Genomic DNA, 19,935 nt, shown 5'->3' with positions numbered 1-19,935 from the left:
TTTTCAAAAACTGATGGCTTTAAAGTTTTATGAAACTATATGGTCTTGCTTTATTTTCGTAGAGCCTGGGTAAGTAAAAAAATATAGAATCGAATATAGAATGTTCGCCTGCCTAGCATTCTTAGATCGTATTACATGCTATAAAGTATTTTCATCTGACAGTCTATGTCTGCTGACTCAGTAAATATATATCCGAATATATAGTATGTCGATTTGGAATTTTAGAGATAAACTTCTGTAACAGGGAAAATGGGGAAAAAATAAAACTTATTTTGCTTACCAAAGTTCAGATATTCATCCAGACAAACAGACAGAGGGACAGACGGACATATAGATAAATTTATACTACTATTGTCAATAAATGAATATATATATACTTTAAAGATGGTCCTTCTCCTTGTTACAAACAATACATTTTTAACCTTCGGGTACAGGATATACAAAATTGTAGCTGTTAATGGAAAAAGTAATATAGTTGTTATTATAATTAAACATTTTTTGAAATTTTAATATAACACAAAGCCTCGATAGTTCGGGGGTATGCCATCATTTTTCTGAATATATAAAAATAATAACTTTACTAAGTGCTCGAGGTTGGGTTATTTTGTATTTGCCAACCCGTATTGTTAAGGTGTTAAAGTAACTTTACTTAACAAAAATGATTGGCTACAAATTCTTTTAAAAAATTCAGTAGATCTGGAAAATGGATAGCAAAAAATATTGATTGTTGGTCGAAAACATGCTGCTTCCAGTTGAAATAGTTTTTTTGTCTACCTAGTAGACTCATTCGTAGAGTTACGATAATCAAACCTAAAATTCTCAACCTTCTTTTTAATTGTTTTAGTAACTAGAGGTTTGTTGTCAATTGGATCAGAATATAAACTAATTTCTTCGGCAATTAGTTAAGTTAAATGAACTGATAACCGAAACTCGTTGAGTAGAACAACACGATTAACAACATACAATACAAATAAGTATATAGCTCTGCAGTCTCACCTATTTTTGAAATTTTATGGACAAATAATAACAAAAACTTTGATAAGCGAATTGTAAAACCGAAGCACAGTCTGTATTTCAATTTCAATTTCATCATAACTGCCAATACGAGTACATAGTATGTGGAATCACGTAATTTACAAGAAACAAGATGTAATATTCGTATGCTTCGAATGCATTTGTAATACGCCGCCTCCGAGTGTTAAGATCCCCCACAAGCCTCACTTATGCACGGGGAAATGCCAAGTTTAATTCAGTCAGTCAGTCGAATGTTGAAACGCATAACTAATGACATTACTAACGACTAACTGGATCTTGGAAAATCCGGCGTACTCACGGGTATATACTGAGACAGTCTGACAGCTTATTGTTCAAAGGCAATGCCACGTTTCTAAGATTTTATAAACAAACTTTATCTGTGCATTTCGAGAATGGCTATCTAATCTGTTCAGACGATTGTCCTCGCCATATCATCGTGCTATACTATATACTTATATACATGTGTTTATCAGTGGGTGGGTGTCCAGGCGGCTGTGACTGTGCAACTTCTTGGATTTGTTTTCGCCAAACTCGCTGGCGGACTCTCTAGACGCGAGAAGCATTTAGTGAGTGCGGTAATTAACATTGCCGATTAATATTATACAAACATTTTTATTGCCTCAATTGAGCGGCGAGTGTTCTTAGCTAGGAATTTTCCCGATTGTCGCTAGTCGAGTGTCGGCATCTACCGAGCTATCGTTAGAGGCCCAATGTCCACAATTCAGTCAGTTGAAATCGCGCAGTTGCGAGATGTGGACGTACAGGTCTGCGGAATTGTTGGCCAAACTGTGAAATCGCATTAGGAGCGCAGCTAATGCGAAACGTTTCGCGTGATCGGAAACCATAGAAACGTGCTACACTAGAATTCTATACTTATATACGGTTTGTTTACCAGTGCTTAAATGGTTTATTGCTCCCGTGCCAAGTATCTGTCCAAAAGCATGCACTCAGATCTAAAGCGGCAAAAGATTAAATGTCAACTCTTATCGCGCGAATAATTAAGAAACATTCTACTTTCGAATTGCTCTTAATTTATTTATATATGGATGCCCGACAAAGTGTGCGACTTTGTTTCAATTCATCGAAATTGCAGTTTGAAATCGCCTTTTGAGAGCGGCTTGGGAAAAAGCGCAATGTGAATGCTGGAATTATTATATTCATTTTAACAGCAATTCTTTCATCTATAAATATCATATATCAAAACAATACCCTTCCTTCCGCGACTAACATCAAATTAATAAGTAGGTTATATTTTCATGTACTTTTTACAGCTACGCAGAAAGATCTCTAGACGAAAGTACAAAATATCGAAATCAAAATGGTTAAAAATCAGCTCAGATTATCACCGCATTCGGTACGGAAGAGGAAATCCCACACGCTGCCCGGCTTAGATGACTTTCAGGTGCAGGCGGCAGTAGACAGTAATCAAGAAGAGCACGCCAAAAGGATCAGCTATTTTCAATTGGTTAGTAAATCACATTAGAGTTAGTTAGTTGCTTTACAATTTAATAATTTAATTTACATTAAACTAAATATTCGGATCTGAAATAATTCACAACTCAATCGAATGCTCTTTTCTTAAACAGTATCGCTACTCAACTGGCGGAGAACGACTGCTAATCATATTGGCCGTAATACTGGCCACAATTGCGGCTGTGTTTATACCCTACTCTGTTGTGATATACGGAGAGTTCTCTTCCCTGCTTATAGATCGCACGGGGGGCGTGGGAACTTCGTCGCCCACATTCATACTTGCCCTGTTTGGAGGGGGGAAAGTGCTGTGAGTGGAATAAATCAGCTCAGATATTGAATAAATTTTGAAATATTTACATACACTCTATACTTGTAGAACCAATGCCACGAAGGAGGAGAATAATGCGGCCATAGTCGATGATTCAATTGCCTATGGGCTAGGAAGTCTGGCAGGTGCGATATTACTACTGGTCTTCATAGCTATGGCTGTGGATATAGTAAATCGCATAGCCCTCAAGCAAATTGGACGCATACGGAAAGTCTTTCTGAGGGCCGTTTTACGTCAGGAAATGTCTTGGTATGACACCAATTCGTCCACGAATTTCGCGAGCAAAGTTGCAGAGTACGTGTTCAGCCCAAGAACTTTCTACAAGTACAATTTATTTATTGATGCAACTTTTTCTCAGGGATCTGGATAAAATGAAGGAGGGCATTGGCGAGAAGGTCACCATATTCACATTTTTGATTATGACATTCGTGTTAGCCATTGTGGCGTCATTCTTCTACGGCTGGAAGCTCACGCTTGTGGTGCTCACCTGCTGTCCGTTCATCATTGTTTCGACGGCGATGGTGGCCAAGATACAAAGTTCTCTGACCGAAAAGGAGCTCAAGTCCTATTCAGGTGCTGGTTCAGTGGCTGAGGAAGTCTTCTCCGGGATACGTACAGTTTTCGCCTTCAGTGGCGAACGAAAGGAGACAGAGCGGTTCTCTAAGCTTTTGGGGCCGGCTGAAGAAACAGGCCGAAAGAAGGGCCTTTACTCTGGCATCGGATCAGCCGTCATGTGGTTCATTATCTTCGCCTGCAATGGCCTAGCCATGTGGTATGGCATCACATTGATTCTTGACGATCGGGGCGAGGAGGTGCGCACCTATACACCCGCTGTGCTGGTCATTGTGCTCTTTGGTATCATTATGGGTGCCCAGAATGTGGGATTCTCATCGCCCCATGTAGAGGCGTTTGCAGGGGCTCGAGGTGCAGCTCAAAGCGTCTTCGCCGTCATCGATCGTCAGTCAAAAATCGATCCATTGGACGAGCATGGCAAGAAGCCGGAGGATATAACTGGGAATATTCAGTTTAAAGATATCACCTTCCGATATCCTGCACGACCAGACATTGAAATACTTCGAGGGCTATCACTGGATATAGAGGCAGGCAAGACGGTGGCATTTGTGGGCGCTTCCGGATGTGGCAAGAGTACATTGCTGCAGCTTATGCAACGCTTTTACGATCCTTTAGACGGTAGCGTACAGCTGGATGGCCAGGATTTGCGCACACTCAACGTTAACTGGCTGCGAGCCCAGATTGGGGTTGTGGGCCAGGAGCCGGTGCTGTTTGCGACCACAATCCGGGAAAATATACGCTACGGCTATACGCAGGCAACTCAAGAAGACATCGAAAGAGCTGCGAAAACTGCGAATTGTCATGATTTTATTGTCAGGCTGCCAAAGGTGGGTTTTCAATCGAAGCACATAGTCTCCAGTTTCTGTTGCTTACGTTTTTTTTTTTTTTGTTATCAAAGGGCTACGACACATTGGTGGGCGAACGAGGGGCACAAATGTCGGGCGGCCAGAAACAGAGAATTGCCATAGCTCGGGCATTGGTGCGCAATCCACGAATTTTGTTGCTCGACGAGGCAACCTCCGCACTCGACCCAACGTCCGAGAAGCGCGTGCAAGACGCACTCGAGGTGGCGAGTCAGGGACGAACAACCCTTGTGGTATCGCATCGCCTTTCAACGGTGACTAACGCGGACAAAATTGTGTTTGTCAAGGACGGTGTGGTGGTGGAACAGGGCACACATGAGGAACTAATGGCCAAGGGTGGATTTTACAACCAGCTAGTAAATATTACGAAGCGTAAAGAGGCTACTGAGGACGTTGAAGACCCTGAGACAATACGTCCTAGTCTCGATAGCAGAACACCCAAGCCTTATGAATCTTCCTCGGAGGACGACGATGCAGATGTGTACCATCAAAAAATAGATACGGCCGAGGGATCAAGACGTAAGTATAAACTAAACACAACGAACAAGGAAACACTGTTTTGCAAAATTGTAGTGTCTGTTGAAATTCTCTAAAAGGCGCAACACCTGAGCCGCTTAGGGTTTTCATTTCTAAATGAAAATCTAAGCTTTAGGGCCTCGTGCATTCTGATTATACTAAGTATACTATTTATTATATTGTAGACCGCTATAAGCAGAAGAAGGAGAAGTATAATATCACCTTTCGTCAGCTGCTGAGACTAAATGCTCCGGAATGGCCTTATTTACTCTGTGGTTGCATTGCTGCCGTTGCTCTGGGCGCGACCTTTCCAATATGGGCCGTATTCTTCGGCAATTTCTTCGGCATTATGTCCGACGAAGATGCTGATTATGTTCGGTCTAGTGCAAACAAGTTGGCGCTGGTGTTTGTTGGCATTGGACTCTTGGCTGGATTGGGAGTGTTGGCTCAGACATATATGTTTAACACAGCTGGCGTAAAGATGACATCCCGGCTGAGAAAGACGGCCTTTAAGACGATAATCTCACAGGAAGTGGCGTATTTCGATGATCCAAAGAACTCGGTGGGCGCACTATGTGCCCGTTTGGCCACCGATTGCTCCAGCGTTCAGGGGGTGAGTGGAAGCTTGTAATCTCATGTCAAAAGGAAAGTGTTTCATGGCTGGTCCACTCCTCCCACAGGCCACTGGAGCGCGCATTGGGATTATGGTACAGGCAGCGGCTACGGTAATCGTTGGCATGATTATAGCCTTCATTTTCTCTTGGAAAATGACCCTGCTTACCCTCGTCACTATACCCGTAGTGTGCTTCACCATATTCTTGGAATCGCGCTTTGTCGAGTCCAGTGCCCGAGCCGAGAGGGAAGCCATCGAGCATGCCTCGCAAGTGGCCGTTGAGGCTATTGCCAACATACGAACGGTGGCAAGTCTGGGCCAGGAGAGTGATGTCATTAAGCGCTATACTGACCGAATCGATCAGATGGAGGAAGCTTGTCGCCGTAAGGTGCGCTACCGAGGACTTGTTTTTGGCTTGGGACAGGCATCTCCCTTCCTGGCCTACGGCCTGTCTTTGTATTATGGTGGAACGCTTGTCGCTAAGAATGAAATGCCCTACGAGGACATCATCAAAGTATCAGAGGCGCTAATTTTTGGTTCTTGGATGCTGGGTCAGGCCTTGGCCTATGCGCCTAATGTCAACGAGGGCATCATGTCAGCTGGTCGCCTAATGAAGCTCTTTGAACGTAAATCAACGGTGCACAACCCTGCCGATAAGCCCTATAACACAGCCGAGGTAAGTTGGAAACAGGTATAAAATATCTGATTACACACACCTAGATTTTCGGTCAAAACTTGTTACTGCTCTTTTATACACGGATTCAATAATAGATACGTATACATACTAATTTGTTACTTTCAACAGAAGTCCGAAGGAGACATAACATACGAGCACGTCGAATTTGAGTATCCCACCCGGAAAGGCACGACCATATTGCGAAATCTCAATCTAACCATTAAAAAGGGCACTACGGTGGCGCTGGTGGGCCCCTCTGGCTCCGGCAAGTCTACCTGTGTACAGTTGCTGCTCCGGTTTTACGATCCGACTGGCGGCAGCGTTAATCTCAGCGGTGTGCCAACCACAGACTTTTCGTTCGACACCTTGCGCTCCAAAATGGGCCTTGTATCGCAAGAGCCCGTGCTCTTCGACCGGACCATTGCTGAGAATATTGCGTACGGCAATAACTTCCGCGATGATATACCCATGTCCGAAATCATGGAGGCTGCAAGGAAAGCCAACATACATAACTTTATTATAACCTTGCCGCAGGGCTATGACACCAGTCTGGGTAGCAAGGGTGCTCAGCTATCGGGCGGTCAAAAGCAACGTGTCGCCATCGCTCGTGCCCTAGTGCGTAATCCCAAGATCCTGATTCTGGACGAAGCAACATCGGCGTTGGACCTAGAGAGCGAGAAGGTTGTGCAAGAGGCATTGGATGTTGCTCGATCAGGTCGCACCTGTCTCACCATTGCTCATCGGCTCACCACTGTGCGGGATGCAGATCTGATATGTGTGCTCAGAAAGGGCATTGTAGTGGAACAGGGTACGCATGACGAACTCATAAGCATGAATGGCATCTATGCCGAGCTCTATCAACTACAACAGGTGGCTGATTAGTTTCATTGTCCAATGAATGTATATTTGTCTTTTGTATTGTACATAGCGAAAATTCTTAAACATTAAATGCCATGTAGCTGCAGATGTGTTGCTTCAATTATAAACGACTGTCCAGCATGGGTCCGGGATTGGCAAGGGCATTACGACGTTCCTGTATAGCATACGTTAGCTTTCGAAAGGGCCCCAGAGGAAGGGCGAGCGTTTTCAGATCAGCCTCCGTTAGGAGCATCAGAGTGTCCAGGTCTATTTCTTGCTTCTGAAAACTAAAGTAGAGGCTTATTAAACACTTAATGCGGAAAATCATAAATAATTAAGGTGTACTGAACCGAAATCATTTACAAACAAGAGTATACAAGAAAGTATGGATGTATGCAACATGTATTTTCGCCGAGACGATAGATCTGGGCTAGGGATATCACACTTGGTTTACAAATACTATCCGTATGCAGAACAAGAATATTACCCGATTAGATGCCATAGTATCGATCGATATCTCAACGAAGTTCAGTATTTGTCAGTTTTTTATAAAAGCTCAAAAGCAAAACAGCAACAACAACAATATCGTGGGGTAGTTCTTGGTCACAGATGACATATATGGCTATAACTTCTTGTTAAATCGGCCTATCATTATTAGTTGCAAATTCCAAGAAATACGGCAGTTTTGGAAAATCTGTGATTATATGCGAGAGGGGGGAGGGAGGGATATTTCAAAGTACACGAGGCACCTAATCGAAGCCACGTCAGTATCAAAAGCCGGGAAAATCAAATAAATAATAACTATTATTTATTTAAATCAAATAAATAAATAAGTAATCATTTTTGGAAATTAAATTCAAAAGACTGCCCTCCTCTGCGCTTCTCATACGAGGCACCTAAGCGAAGCCACGTCAGCATCAAAAACCAAGAAAATTAAATAAATAAATAATAGTTTTTGGAAATTAAATTTAAAAGAGTGCCCTCCTCTGCGCTTCTCATACGAGGCACCTAAGCGAAGCCACGTCAGCATCAAAAACCAAGAAAATCAAATAAAAATTAATTATTATTTAAATCAAATAAATAAATAAGTAATTATTTTTGGAAATTAAATTAAAAAGACTGCCCTCCTCTGCGCTTCTCATACGATCAAATCAAATAATCAAATCAAATAATCAAATAAAAGATTGCCCTCCTCTGCGCTTCTCATACGAGGCACCTAAGCGAAGCCACGTCAGCATCAAAAACCAAGAAAATCAAATAAATAATAATTATTATTTATTTAAATCAAATAAATAATTAAGTAATTATTTTTGGAAATTAAATTGAAAAGACTGCCCTCCTCTGCGCTTCTCATACGAGGCACCTAAGCGAAGCCACGTCAGCATCAAAAACCAAGAAAATCAAATAAATAATAATTATTATTTATTTAAATCAAATAAATAATTAAGTAATTATTTTTGGAAATTAAATTGAAAAGACTGCCCTCCTCTGCGCTTCTCATACGAGGCACCTAAGCGAAGCCACGTCAGCATCAAAAACCAAGAAAATCAAATAAATAATAATTATTATTTATTTAAATCAAATAAATAATTAAGTAATTATTTTTGGAAATTAAATTGAAAAGACTGCCCTCCTCTGCGCTTCTCATACGAGGCACCTAAGCAAAGCCACGTCAGCATCAAGAACCCAGAAAATGAAATAAATAAATAATAGTTTTTGGAAATTAAATTCAAAAGTCTGCCCTCCTCTGCGCTTCTCATACGAGGCACCTAAGCGAAGCCACGGCAGCATCAAGAACCCAGAAAATCAAATAAATAATAATTATTATTTATTTAAATCAAATAAATAAATAAGTAAATATTTTTGGAAATTAAATTAAAAAGACTGTCCTCCTCTGCGCTTCTCATACGAGGCACCTAAGCAAAGCCACGTCAGCATCAAGAACCCAGAAAATGAAATAAATAAATAATAATTTTTGTTAATTAAATTTAAAAGACTGCCCTCCTCTGCGCTTCTCATACGAGGCACCTAAGCGAAGCCACGTCAGCATCAAAAACCAAGAAAATCAAATAAATAATAATTATTATTTATTTAAATCAAATAAATAAATAAGTAATTATTTTTGGAAATTAAATTCAAAAGAGTGCCCTCCTCTGCGCTTCTCATACGAGGCACCTAAGCAAAGCCACGTCAGCATCAAGAACCCAGAAAATCAAATAAATAATAATTATTATTTATTTAAATCAAATAAATAAATAAGTAATTATTTTTGGAAATTAAATTAAAAAGACTGCCCTTCTCTGCGCTTCTCATACGAGGCACCTAAGCGAAGCCACGTCAGCATCAACCAAGAAAATCAAATAAATAATAATTATTATTTATTTAAATCAAATAAATAAATAAGTAATTATTTTTGGAAATTAAATTCAAAAGTCTGCCCTCCTCTGCGCTTCTCATACGAGGCACCTAAGCGAAGCCACCTCAGCATCAAAATCCCAGAAAATCAACTAAATAAATAATAGTTTTTGGAAATTAAATTCAAAAGTCTGCCCTCCTCTTCGCTTCTCATACGAGGCACCTAAGCGAAGCCACGGCAGCATCAAGAACCCAGAAAATCAAATAAATAATAATTATTATTTATTTAAATCAAATAAATAAATAAGTAATTATTCTTGCAAATTAAATTTAAAAGACTGCCCTCCTCTGCGTTTCTCATACGAGGCACCTAAGCGAAGCCACGTCAGCATCAAAAACCAAGAAAATCAAATAAATAATAATTATTATTTATTTAAATCAAATAAATAAATAAGTAATTATTTTTGGAAATTAAATTCAAAAGAGTGCCCTCCTCTGCGCTTCTCATACGAGGCACCTAAGCAAAGCCACGTCAGCATCAAGAACCCAGAAAATGAAATAAATAAATAATAATTTTTGGAAATTAAATTCAAAAGTCTGCCCTCCTCTTTGCTTCTCATACGAGGCACCTAAGCGAAGCCACGGCAGCATCAAGAACCCAGAAAATCAAATAAATAATAATTATTATTTATTTAAATCAAATAAATAAATAAGTAATTATTCTTGCAAATTAAATTTAAAAGACTGCCCTCCTCTGCGCTTCTCATACGAGGCACCTAAGCGAAGCTACGGCAGCATCAAAAGCCCAGAAAATTAAATAAATAAATAATAATTTTTGTTAATTAAATTTAAAAGACTGCCCTCTGCGCTTCTCATACGAGGCACCTAAGTGAAGCCACGTCAGCATCAAAAACCAAGAAAATCAAATAAATAAGTAATAATTTTTGGAAATTAAATTCAAAAGACTGCCCTCCTCTGCGCTTCTCATACGAGGCACCTAAGCGAAGCCACGGCAGCATCAAGAACCCAGAAAATCAAATAAATAATAATTATTATTTATTTAAATCAAATAAATAAATAAGTAATTATTCTTGCAAATTAAATTTAAAAGACTGCCCTCCTCTGCGCTTCTCATACGAGGCACCTAAGCGAAGCTACGGCAGCATCAAAAGCCCAGAAAATTAAATAAATAAATAATAATTTTTGTTAATTAAATTTAAAAGACTGCCCTCCTCTGCGCTTCTCATACGAGGCACCTAAGCGAAGCTACGGCAGCATCAAAAGCCCAGAAAATTAAATAAATAAGTAATAATTTTTGGAAATTAAATTCAAAAGACTGCCCTCCTCTGCGCTTCTCATACGAGGCACCTAAGCAAAGCCACGTCAGCAGCAAGAACCCAGAAAATCAACTAAATAAATAATAGTTTTTGGAAATTAAATTCAAAAGAGTGCCCTCCTCTGCGCTTCTCATACGAGGCACCTAAGCAAAGCCACGTCAGCATCAAGAACCCAGAAAATCAAATAAATAATAATTATTATTTATTTAAATCAAATAAATAAATAAGTAATTATTTTTGGAAATTAAATTAAAAAGACTGCCCTTCTCTGCGCTTCTCATACGAGGCACCTAAGCGAAGCCACGTCAGCATCAACCAAGAAAATCAAATAAATAATAATTATTATTTATTTAAATCAAATAAATAAATAAGTAATTATTTTTGGAAATTAAATTCAAAAGTCTGCCCTCCTCTGCGCTTCTCATACGAGGCACCTAAGCGAAGCCACCTCAGCATCAAAATCCCAGAAAATCAACTAAATAAATAATAGTTTTTGGAAATTAAATTCAAAAGTCTGCCCTCCTCTTCGCTTCTCATACGAGGCACCTAAGCGAAGCCACGGCAGCATCAAGAACCCAGAAAATCAAATAAATAATAATTATTATTTATTTAAATCAAATAAATAAATAAGTAATTATTCTTGCAAATTAAATTTAAAAGACTGCCCTCCTCTGCGTTTCTCATACGAGGCACCTAAGCGAAGCCACGTCAGCATCAAAAACCAAGAAAATCAAATAAATAATAATTATTATTTATTTAAATCAAATAAATAAATAAGTAATTATTTTTGGAAATTAAATTCAAAAGAGTGCCCTCCTCTGCGCTTCTCATACGAGGCACCTAAGCAAAGCCACGTCAGCATCAAGAACCCAGAAAATGAAATAAATAAATAATAATTTTTGGAAATTAAATTCAAAAGTCTGCCCTCCTCTTTGCTTCTCATACGAGGCACCTAAGCGAAGCCACGGCAGCATCAAGAACCCAGAAAATCAAATAAATAATAATTATTATTTATTTAAATCAAATAAATAAATAAGTAATTATTCTTGCAAATTAAATTTAAAAGACTGCCCTCCTCTGCGCTTCTCATACGAGGCACCTAAGCGAAGCTACGGCAGCATCAAAAGCCCAGAAAATTAAATAAATAAATAATAATTTTTGTTAATTAAATTTAAAAGACTGCCCTCTGCGCTTCTCATACGAGGCACCTAAGTGAAGCCACGTCAGCATCAAAAACCAAGAAAATCAAATAAATAAGTAATAATTTTTGGAAATTAAATTCAAAAGACTGCCCTCCTCTGCGCTTCTCATACGAGGCACCTAAGCGAAGCCACGGCAGCATCAAGAACCCAGAAAATCAAATAAATAATAATTATTATTTATTTAAATCAAATAAATAAATAAGTAATTATTCTTGCAAATTAAATTTAAAAGACTGCCCTCCTCTGCGCTTCTCATACGAGGCACCTAAGCGAAGCTACGGCAGCATCAAAAGCCCAGAAAATTAAATAAATAAATAATAATTTTTGTTAATTAAATTTAAAAGACTGCCCTCCTCTGCGCTTCTCATACGAGGCACCTAAGCGAAGCTACGGCAGCATCAAAAGCCCAGAAAATTAAATAAATAAGTAATAATTTTTGGAAATTAAATTCAAAAGACTGCCCTCCTCTGCGCTTCTCATACGAGGCACCTAAGCAAAGCCACGTCAGCAGCAAGAACCCAGAAAATCAACTAAATAAATAATAGTTTTTGGAAATTAAATTCAAAAGACTGCCCTTCTCTGCGCTTCTCATACGAGGCACCTAAGCGAAGCTACGGCAGCATCAAAAGCCCAGAAAATTAAATAAATAAATAATAATTTTTGTTAATTAAATTTAAAAGACTGCCCTCCTCTGCGCTTCTCATACGAGGCACCTAAGCGAAGCTACGGCAGCATCAAAAGCCCAGAAAATTAAATAAATAAGTAATAATTTTTGGAAATTAAATTCAAAAGACTGCCCTCCTCTGCGCTTCTCATACGAGGCACCTAAGCAAAGCCACGTCAGCAGCAAGAACCCAGAAAATCAACTAAATAAATAATAGTTTTTGGAAATTAAATTCAAAAGACTGCCCTCCTCTGCGCTTCTCATACGAGGCACCTAAGCAAAGCCACGTCAGCAGCAAGAACCCAGAAAATCAACTAAATAAATAATAGTTTTTGGAAATTAAATTCAAAAGACTGCCCTTCTCTGCGCTTCTCATACGAGGCACCTAAGCGAAGCCACGTCAGCATCAAAAGTCCAAAAAATCAAATAAATAAATAACATTTTTTGAAATTAAATTCAAAAGTCTGCCCTCCTCTGCGCTTCTCCTACGAGGCACCTAAGTGAAGCCACGTCAGCATCAAAAACCAAGAAAATCAAATAAATGAATTAATAATAATTTTTGTAGCTTTACTTTAAAATTAAGAAACGTTTGTTAACCATTTGAAAGTGACAACTAATATGCTACTATAAGAGTACTCACACTGGCAAATATTCCTCCAAGGCCCAAACAGCAAGAAAACGCTGCAAGGCGCCTCCCGAGCTCTCCTGATCGTCCTCATCGTCGTCGCTGTAAACATCATTGCCATCTTCCGAGTCTGTGTCATCGGACAGATTCAGGTACAAGCGTGCCTTGCCAGCACCCGAACGAGTCTTGTTGTGGCTATTGGTATTGTTGCTGCCACTACTGCTACCACGCCCCACCATCGTGTTGCGAAGCCGGGCTGTGGCGGCTGTTGAGGTGGATATTGTATCCGTTGAGTCAGTATGCAGCTGACTTAGGGCCGCCGTTACCGAACGCCGAAATGCAATGCTGCCCAACATAGTGGGTCTATCGAAAAGGCCAACAGGTCTTTGCAGCGTCAAGTCCTCGTTCAGTTCGCCCGTCTCTCGCGAATCACCCAGTATGTCGGGTTGGGAGAATGAGCGTGCCAGGGACGTATTGTAGCCTATTCGGCCGCCATTGCGTTCGGAATCGCTGCAGGTCTCTTCTACTTCGAAGACGTCGCTAATTTTGCCACGCTTGCCATTGCCGTCCTCCGTGGAGCTAAATGTGCCCACATATAGCACTTCGGAGTCACGCTGTAGTCCCGTAAGCGACGTTATTGTCCGTTTCCCATCCGCCTCCGTTTCACGCACCTTGAATGCGCCGTTATCTGAGGCATGCGGACAAGCCTTACCATGCTGTGGTTTCTGCAGTTGCTGCTGCATCTTGTGCATGCCACAAGCACCTGACCGACTCGCTATAGTGGAGCCACCGCTGCTGCTGGTGCCACCGTTGCCACCAGCACCAACCAGGTCACTGAACCTGGCACCACTCTTTGCCGGGGCGGGTAGTTGTTCCCGTGGTGTTTTATTCAGATTGCCCTGGCTGGACCATATTTTCTGCTTTAAAGTGGACAGCATATTGCTGGACTTGCTTATGCCATAGGTGGATATATTCGGTGGCTTTAGGTCGCAATATTCGTGCTCTTGGCGCTGCTGTTGCAGTTGCTGGCGCTTCATGTATTCACGCACTCGTTTCTCACAATTTTTCTCAGCTAACTCCTTTAAGGCCTTCGACTTTTTTCTGTGAAACAAATAAATTCATTAATTATTCAGTTGTCGGTCTTACGAGTCTTTAACTCACTTTTCCGTTGCCTCAAATTGGGCTGCAGCTGTATCCAAGTAGCGCAAAATCTCGTCGCGATTATTTATAGCTGCCAAATCCTTTGCCGTATGCTTATCTATATCCAAGGCATAGATGTTGACACCAAATTTAACGAGAAAATCGACACAATGTAAGTGGCCCTTGGCAGCTGCCAAATGCAGTGCAGAATTTCCAAACTGATCGCATTTATCGGGATCGCCCCTATAAAGCAAACGGAAAATTACTATCCAACCCAAACTATAAAACTGCCTTTGAATTTCGGAGAGCATTTAAAAGCAAGGCTGTACTGTAAGCATTTAGTGCCCTATCTCTACCTTGTAAGATATGTTGGAAATAATCTGAGGAGCTCATTGGAAATGCTTGAAATACGTTTTTAATAATTAATAAACATATTAGAAAACCTTAATCAAATTTATATCAAAAGAGTAATTATAAACTATATTTTGAAGTTAAAGATTGTTATTGTCTCAAGCAACATCTGGACACAAGCAATTTTTCTCTACATTTTTGACTTCTATATAGCCGAATTTTTAGTATTTTTCTCATCTTATCACTAAATTGATGATTGCTTTTAAGGATGGGTATGAGTTGTTTTGAAAAAAATAAATCCTATCTTAGTCTGGCACACCTTCTGAGTTCATTAAAACTCTAAAATAACAATAGGAATTTTTTAATCAGATTTACTTTGATATTCATATATTGAAAATTAAGATGGTTCGATTCTTTATCATACTTGTATATGTACATATGAAAATGTATAAACGCAGGACTTTTTACATTGAAAAAAAAACCTAATCGGACATTTCCTAAGCTAAGATAAAACATGAATAAGCTGTCTCCTTAATTGTAAGAAAACGAAAATGTTGAGAGTGGGATGCCTACTAACCCTCTGCCACAGAGCAAACGAAGGGCATCCAGACGTCCCTCGAATGCAGCCCACATAACGGGCGTCATTGCGTCATCGTCCTTGGCATTCGTATCCTTGCGGGTAGCTTCTTTGAGCACATCGAGCAAGCCATCTTTAGCAGCTCTAATGCAAACAAATTTGATATCTAAATGAGTTTCTGTTTTTTGTGTGCAACCGAATGCAGATAAGATAGAATAAAATTAATTGCATGTACTCACTTGTGAAAACGATCCGAAGACATTGTTGTTGCTGTTTTTATCTGCCAGTTACTTGATTTCCATAAACTATGTTAAAAGTGGAAAGAATGTCAAATCAAATTAATACTACTTATTGTAACAAACAGACAACATGGGTATTACATGCCAATATACTTTCAAATATTAGTTAAAATTTCATTTTGCACATAAACATCTACACATACACATCAACATTCTAATTCCAATTATTATAACTATGTCTGTTAAAGAGCTGAATGTTCAGTTGAGTAATCTAAAAATCAGTGAAGAGCAAGGTGTCCTTTCCGTCGATCGGAATCCGTTCTTTTCCCACTATTGTAGCTGTACTTTAAGTACGAGCCTTGCGCCACTTAAAGGAGACATTAAGCAACTCTCTATGGCAGACGAAACGCAGCTGCAAAGTTCGGTCGATGTCGAGAACTTGAAAGACGAGAGTGCTTTGCGCGTTAAAGTGCAGCCAATGAAGCCCAGAATTATTTTGAAGCAGCCAGTCTTGCAAAGCTTGCAGAATAAAGTAAAAAATATGGGGCGCCAATGGTTACAATGCAACCTGATAGATGACGAGGACGTATCTTGGATAACCAAGAGAACTGGCCCGTGTTCCAATGAGCTGGATCCCTACGATTTCACGAGTTTTGTAGTCGAGTGTCCGTCTGCGAATGGAGATACAGATGATGGGCATTCGTTTGCAAATATCTATGGGTATTTGGACAAAAGCCCCAAGAATTACAACCGTTCTACACCAATGCATGTAGATATTTTGAATGATGTCAACGCTAACGAGCTCGCAAGCTATCTCGACACCATGCTTCTTTTACCCAAAAAGATGTCCCAAATGGCCGAATCAATGTACTTATAGAGCACGACGACTGAATACAAAGCGCCAAATCCATATATTTTGCATTATTTAGGAAACTACTTATATACATTGAACAAATAAAAACTTATTTAGAATTATCTTTTCCGTTAAGCAATGAACCCACCCCAACAAACTCGCATATTAAGTATAACACAACTCCAATAAGAACAAAAATGAAACTGACCACAAGAAAATGATGTGCAACTTTTCCTTTAAAAAATGTACGATCATTCATTCACACGATGAATGTAATAACAATGATGTGGAAAGCGCACTTGCGTACGTTTCGGAATTCATGCACAACATATAAACACACACAACCGCATAAGCATGGTTAGAAAATTTCATTACCTAGCTTACAAGTTCACTCAACCTTTTTTGTTTGGTCGCAATTGTCAAAACAATAAAAAAAAAACGAAAAAGCCAAGTTGGGTCACTCAACCTTAACTGTTGATGACTACAAAGGGGCTTCTAAAATCTTGCCGAATTTCATACGCGTCTTTTTTACGTTAAATAAAAAATAAAAATTTCCCAGTGAACAGCTTAACACTTTTCTTTTTGAGACAAACACAACGACAAAAGTTGACGGCTTTCTTTTGCTTATTTTGCGAAAACTTCCAACGATCACTAGAAGAGCTGAAACACACAAATTATCGCGTCGAGTGCTTCTTGGTAACTGAAGTTGGTTGGAGTTGGTTTAAAACCGGGAATGAGCAATTGCTCGTTGTTATGGCCAACAAGAGAGCGCGCGTAATTAGGGTAGAGGTGCCAAGTCATCGAAAAGAAATTAATATATCGTTTGAAAATGTCAAACATAAATCGCGTATATGCCAAAGAAACCTAAGCATAAACGGTAAAAGTAAATATTAACATTTTTTTTCAATTATTTAATTTCAACATGCAGCTCTTTAAATTAAAACGATATTGTTTCGATTGCGTACGTACACTCGATAAACGATAATACATACAAGTATCGACACACACTGCTACAGGAGCACGAAGAAGCATACTCTGAACGGAAAAACAACGTTTGCCATTGCTATTTAGACATATTTAAATTCCAAATAATTATTTTCAATAGTGTGAACTAAATATGGGTAGTGCAGTGGAGCAGATGAAAATGTAAAAACTAAAATAACATATACAAGCTCACACACGTTGGTGGACTACTACTGTAGTAGTAGCTGTGTGTGTCTACGTTACTGTGTATATGTATGTACATACATATATACGTATATGAGAGGTTGCATGAGTGCGTTTGCGTAGGAAGTACCAAAATAACAACACCAGCAGGGTACAACAAGGAGTCCTTACCATATGTTTAGTTCGTCTATGCGTCACATCAGTTGGAGTTGTTCGATTCATGCAGATTCCAGTAAAAATAGTGCCAAACCCCGCAGCCATCGCTTTACTTAGTAACAGTCTAACAGCCATCCAATCTGACAACGATTCGTGCTGTTTCTGCCAGTCAGTGCAGCGGAAGTGTCAACTCTTCGGAAATACATATAGAACGATATACATATGTATGTATGTGTGTATATGTATAGAACATTTAGTAAAAGATATTAAGGAACGTGTGGGGAAGCAACACAGCAACAGCTCACAGGAGCAACATTTTTAAATAGTGTCAATTATGGGCAATTGCTTGAAATGCTTCCAAACGTCTACCGAAAATTCGTTGCCAACATCGTCGTCTCCTAACGCATACGCCTCTCACTCCAACCACGCCTGCCAAGCTGCCACAAGTATTGACAACAACTGCTACGGAACAAGAGTTGTCAATGCGAATGATCGCTGCGCCATTTACGACAGGCCACGAGGTTAGTAGTAGTAGCCAACTTACATTTGATCACTAAGGCCGGGGGTTTTAATGCCAAATTCTCATTGTTCATTTGTTTTGCTGCAGAAACTGACGAATTGCTTTCTACAAGAAGTCCACTCAAATCAAATTGTGATACTAAGCGTAATAGTTTTAAGCCTATTGGTTTGCTTAATGGAAGTGCACCAACAATGAGTGATATAATAACAAGTGGTAAGGACAATTTCTTGTAGTATTTATGTTATTAAGCTAACAATCCTAATTTGTAGCGGTCAAAGAATCAATGGAGGTGTCACATCAAACCCTCAATAGGCTGTTCGATGTGTACAAAGATCCTGTTGATGAGGATATGATACTCCCTGAGGGCATTGAACGTTTGTGCAATGATTTGAACTATCAGCCCGATGAATTCGCTATTCTGGTTCTCGCCTGGTGTTTGGATGCATCGCAAATGTGTCGTTTTACCAAAACAGAGTTTATCGATGGATTGCATAAGATGCGCGCCGACACGATTGCAACAATACGCATTAGGCTTGAGCAAACAATAGAAATGTTGAGGGTGGACACAGAAATGTTCAAGCAACTCTACCGCTTTACCTTTCGGTAAGTCATCATTAATATTTTATATCAATTGTTGCTAAATTATGAAAAATTGCATTTACAGTTTTGGTCTGGAGCCAGATCAGCGTGTACTTTCGCTCGACATGGCCATCGATCTGTGGAAATTGGTGTTCACTGTTCAAACGCCTGATCTCTTTTCAAACTGGATACACTTTCTCGAAAAGCATCCAAATATACGCCGCATACCGAAGGATACATGGAACATGTACCTCAATTTTACAGAACAATGTGATATAGACAATTACGACGATACCGAGGCGTGGCCAAGTCTATTCGACGACTTCGTCGACTATGAGAAGTCTCGAGCGCTGGAAGGGAAAACTGCAACTGAATCGATTGCACCTACAGCAATGCATGACGACGACAACAATAATGACGACCCATTACAGGCCCATGTCAAAGGTGGCGGCGATCCAAGCCATGTGTCATAGTATTAAATTGAGCACGTAGTCAGCGCAGAATGCACGTAGAAGTAGAGGTCAAGCAACTTTCAACTCGCCAATAGATTTTAAACAAATTGTACATTTCAACTTCAATATTTATTTGCTTGCTTGCTCGCTGTTAGCTATATACATATGTTCACATATATGTCTACTAAATCGATTGTAGCCACTCTGACGCCGCAAAAAAGGCGGCCGTACGATGCGGTGCTGGCGCTGCTAAATGATTCATCGCAAAGCATGTGCTTAACTTGCAAAAGAAAGAGTAACCAGCAAACAAAGCAAATAATTTACTTACAAATATTTTTCCCGTAACAGGAGCAACGGTCGCATTTGTTTATTTAATTAAAGACTTATCCACAAGAATTTCTGAAAGCTCAATCATATAAAAACGCATGTGTATATACATAATTTACTTAGTATCTATAAAAAAGTATTTTTAATGATCGCAAATCTTATAATATTTAGCAATTAAAAAATGTATTATTTAAAAGAAAACTGCAACCTTTTAATGCACCTAACTTATAATATGCATATACATAGTTACATGCCTAATCTTAAGTAGTGGATGTGTATTAAATAAATGTAAAAACAAAAATTATGTGAACACGCCTGAACTATAAAACTTTAATCCTGCCTGCATTGGATCTGAGAGGGGGTCGTTAAAATTCAATTCTCAGTTATTTATCTCTTCTGGAGGAGTGCTACCTATCTTCAATGCTACCCATTCTACATAATGGATTTTTGGTTTTC

At 39.4% G+C, this 19,935-nt stretch overlaps 3 protein-coding genes across 7 annotated transcripts; 2 read left to right on the top strand and 1 right to left on the bottom strand.

Annotated features, from left to right (window-relative positions):
* The first annotated feature begins 15 nt into the window (after positions 1 to 15).
* Positions 16 to 7,063, top strand: LOC115634802 (multidrug resistance protein homolog 49). Of its 4 annotated transcripts, none has more exons than XM_030532711.1 (9): positions 16 to 69; positions 2,307 to 2,500; positions 2,622 to 2,815; positions 2,885 to 3,130; positions 3,195 to 4,236; positions 4,308 to 4,791; positions 4,974 to 5,401; positions 5,469 to 6,077; positions 6,207 to 7,063. In XM_030532711.1, exons 2-9 carry the CDS (start codon positions 2,354 to 2,356, stop codon positions 6,957 to 6,959), a joined length of 3,903 nt encoding a protein of 1,300 aa, XP_030388571.1. In that variant the 5' UTR covers positions 16 to 69; positions 2,307 to 2,353; the 3' UTR covers positions 6,960 to 7,063. The 4 variants fall into 4 exon arrangements, with proteins under 4 accessions (XP_030388571.1, XP_030388573.1, XP_030388570.1 ...); XM_030532713.1 differs by lacking the exon at positions 16 to 69 and adding an exon at positions 1,778 to 1,917 and having other exon boundaries at positions 6,210 to 7,063; XM_030532710.1 differs by lacking the exon at positions 16 to 69 and adding an exon at positions 1,778 to 1,917.
* On the bottom strand, positions 6,951 to 17,745 carry LOC115634804 (Usher syndrome type-1G protein homolog). 2 transcript variants are annotated; one of them, XM_030532714.1, is made up of 6 exons: positions 17,617 to 17,745; positions 15,426 to 15,491; positions 15,187 to 15,330; positions 14,280 to 14,501; positions 13,134 to 14,219; positions 6,951 to 7,222 (listed from the first exon to the last, which is right to left on the bottom strand). In XM_030532714.1, exons 2-6 carry the CDS (start codon positions 15,446 to 15,448, stop codon positions 7,057 to 7,059), a joined length of 1,641 nt encoding a protein of 546 aa, XP_030388574.1. In that variant the 5' UTR covers positions 15,449 to 15,491; positions 17,617 to 17,745; the 3' UTR covers positions 6,951 to 7,056. The 2 variants fall into 2 exon arrangements, with proteins under 2 accessions (XP_030388574.1, XP_030388575.1); XM_030532715.1 differs by lacking the exon at positions 17,617 to 17,745 and adding an exon at positions 16,654 to 16,770.
* On the top strand, positions 17,356 to 19,312 carry LOC115634805 (DCN1-like protein 3). Its single transcript, XM_030532717.1, has 4 exons — positions 17,356 to 18,122; positions 18,209 to 18,334; positions 18,391 to 18,724; positions 18,786 to 19,312. Exons 1-4 carry the CDS (start codon positions 17,936 to 17,938, stop codon positions 19,171 to 19,173), a joined length of 1,035 nt encoding a protein of 344 aa, XP_030388577.1. The 5' UTR covers positions 17,356 to 17,935; the 3' UTR covers positions 19,174 to 19,312.
* The last annotated feature ends 623 nt before the right edge of the window (positions 19,313 to 19,935 follow it).

Source organism: Scaptodrosophila lebanonensis, unplaced genomic scaffold (assembly GCF_003285725.1).
Source record: "Scaptodrosophila lebanonensis strain 11010-0011.00,11010-0021.00 unplaced genomic scaffold, SlebRS2 tig00000001-arrow-pilon, whole genome shotgun sequence".
NCBI lineage: Eukaryota > Metazoa > Arthropoda > Insecta > Diptera > Drosophilidae > Scaptodrosophila > Scaptodrosophila lebanonensis.
Note: the sequence above shows the minus strand (reverse complement) of the source record. Positions and strands in the feature narration are given on the sequence as shown.

Bases quoted from the DNA above. Each gene is read 5' to 3' on its own strand.
- LOC115634802 (XM_030532711.1), top strand. From the start codon at position 2,354: ATGGTTAAAAATCAGCTCAGATTATCACCGCATTCGGTACGGAAGAGG. The intron at 2,816-2,884 runs GTGAGTGGAATA...CTATACTTGTAG, and splicing joins TTTGGAGGGGGGAAAGTGCT to AACCAATGCCACGAAGGAGG. The intron at 6,078-6,206 runs GTAAGTTGGAAA...TACTTTCAACAG, and splicing joins AGCCCTATAACACAGCCGAG to AAGTCCGAAGGAGACATAAC.
- LOC115634804 (XM_030532714.1), bottom strand. From the start codon at position 15,448: ATGTCTTCGGATCGTTTTCACAA. The intron at 14,502-15,186 runs GTTAGTAGGCAT...TTTGCTTTATAG, and splicing joins CGTTTGCTCTGTGGCAGAGG to GGGCGATCCCGATAAATGCG. The intron at 14,220-14,279 runs GTGAGTTAAAGA...TTTGTTTCACAG, and splicing joins CAATTTGAGGCAACGGAAAA to AAAAAAGTCGAAGGCCTTAA.
- LOC115634805 (XM_030532717.1), top strand. From the start codon at position 17,936: ATGGGCAATTGCTTGAAATGCTTCCAAACGTCTACCGAAAATTCGTTG. The intron at 18,123-18,208 runs GTTAGTAGTAGT...GTTTTGCTGCAG, and splicing joins CATTTACGACAGGCCACGAG to AAACTGACGAATTGCTTTCT. The intron at 18,725-18,785 runs GTAAGTCATCAT...TTGCATTTACAG, and splicing joins CTCTACCGCTTTACCTTTCG to TTTTGGTCTGGAGCCAGATC.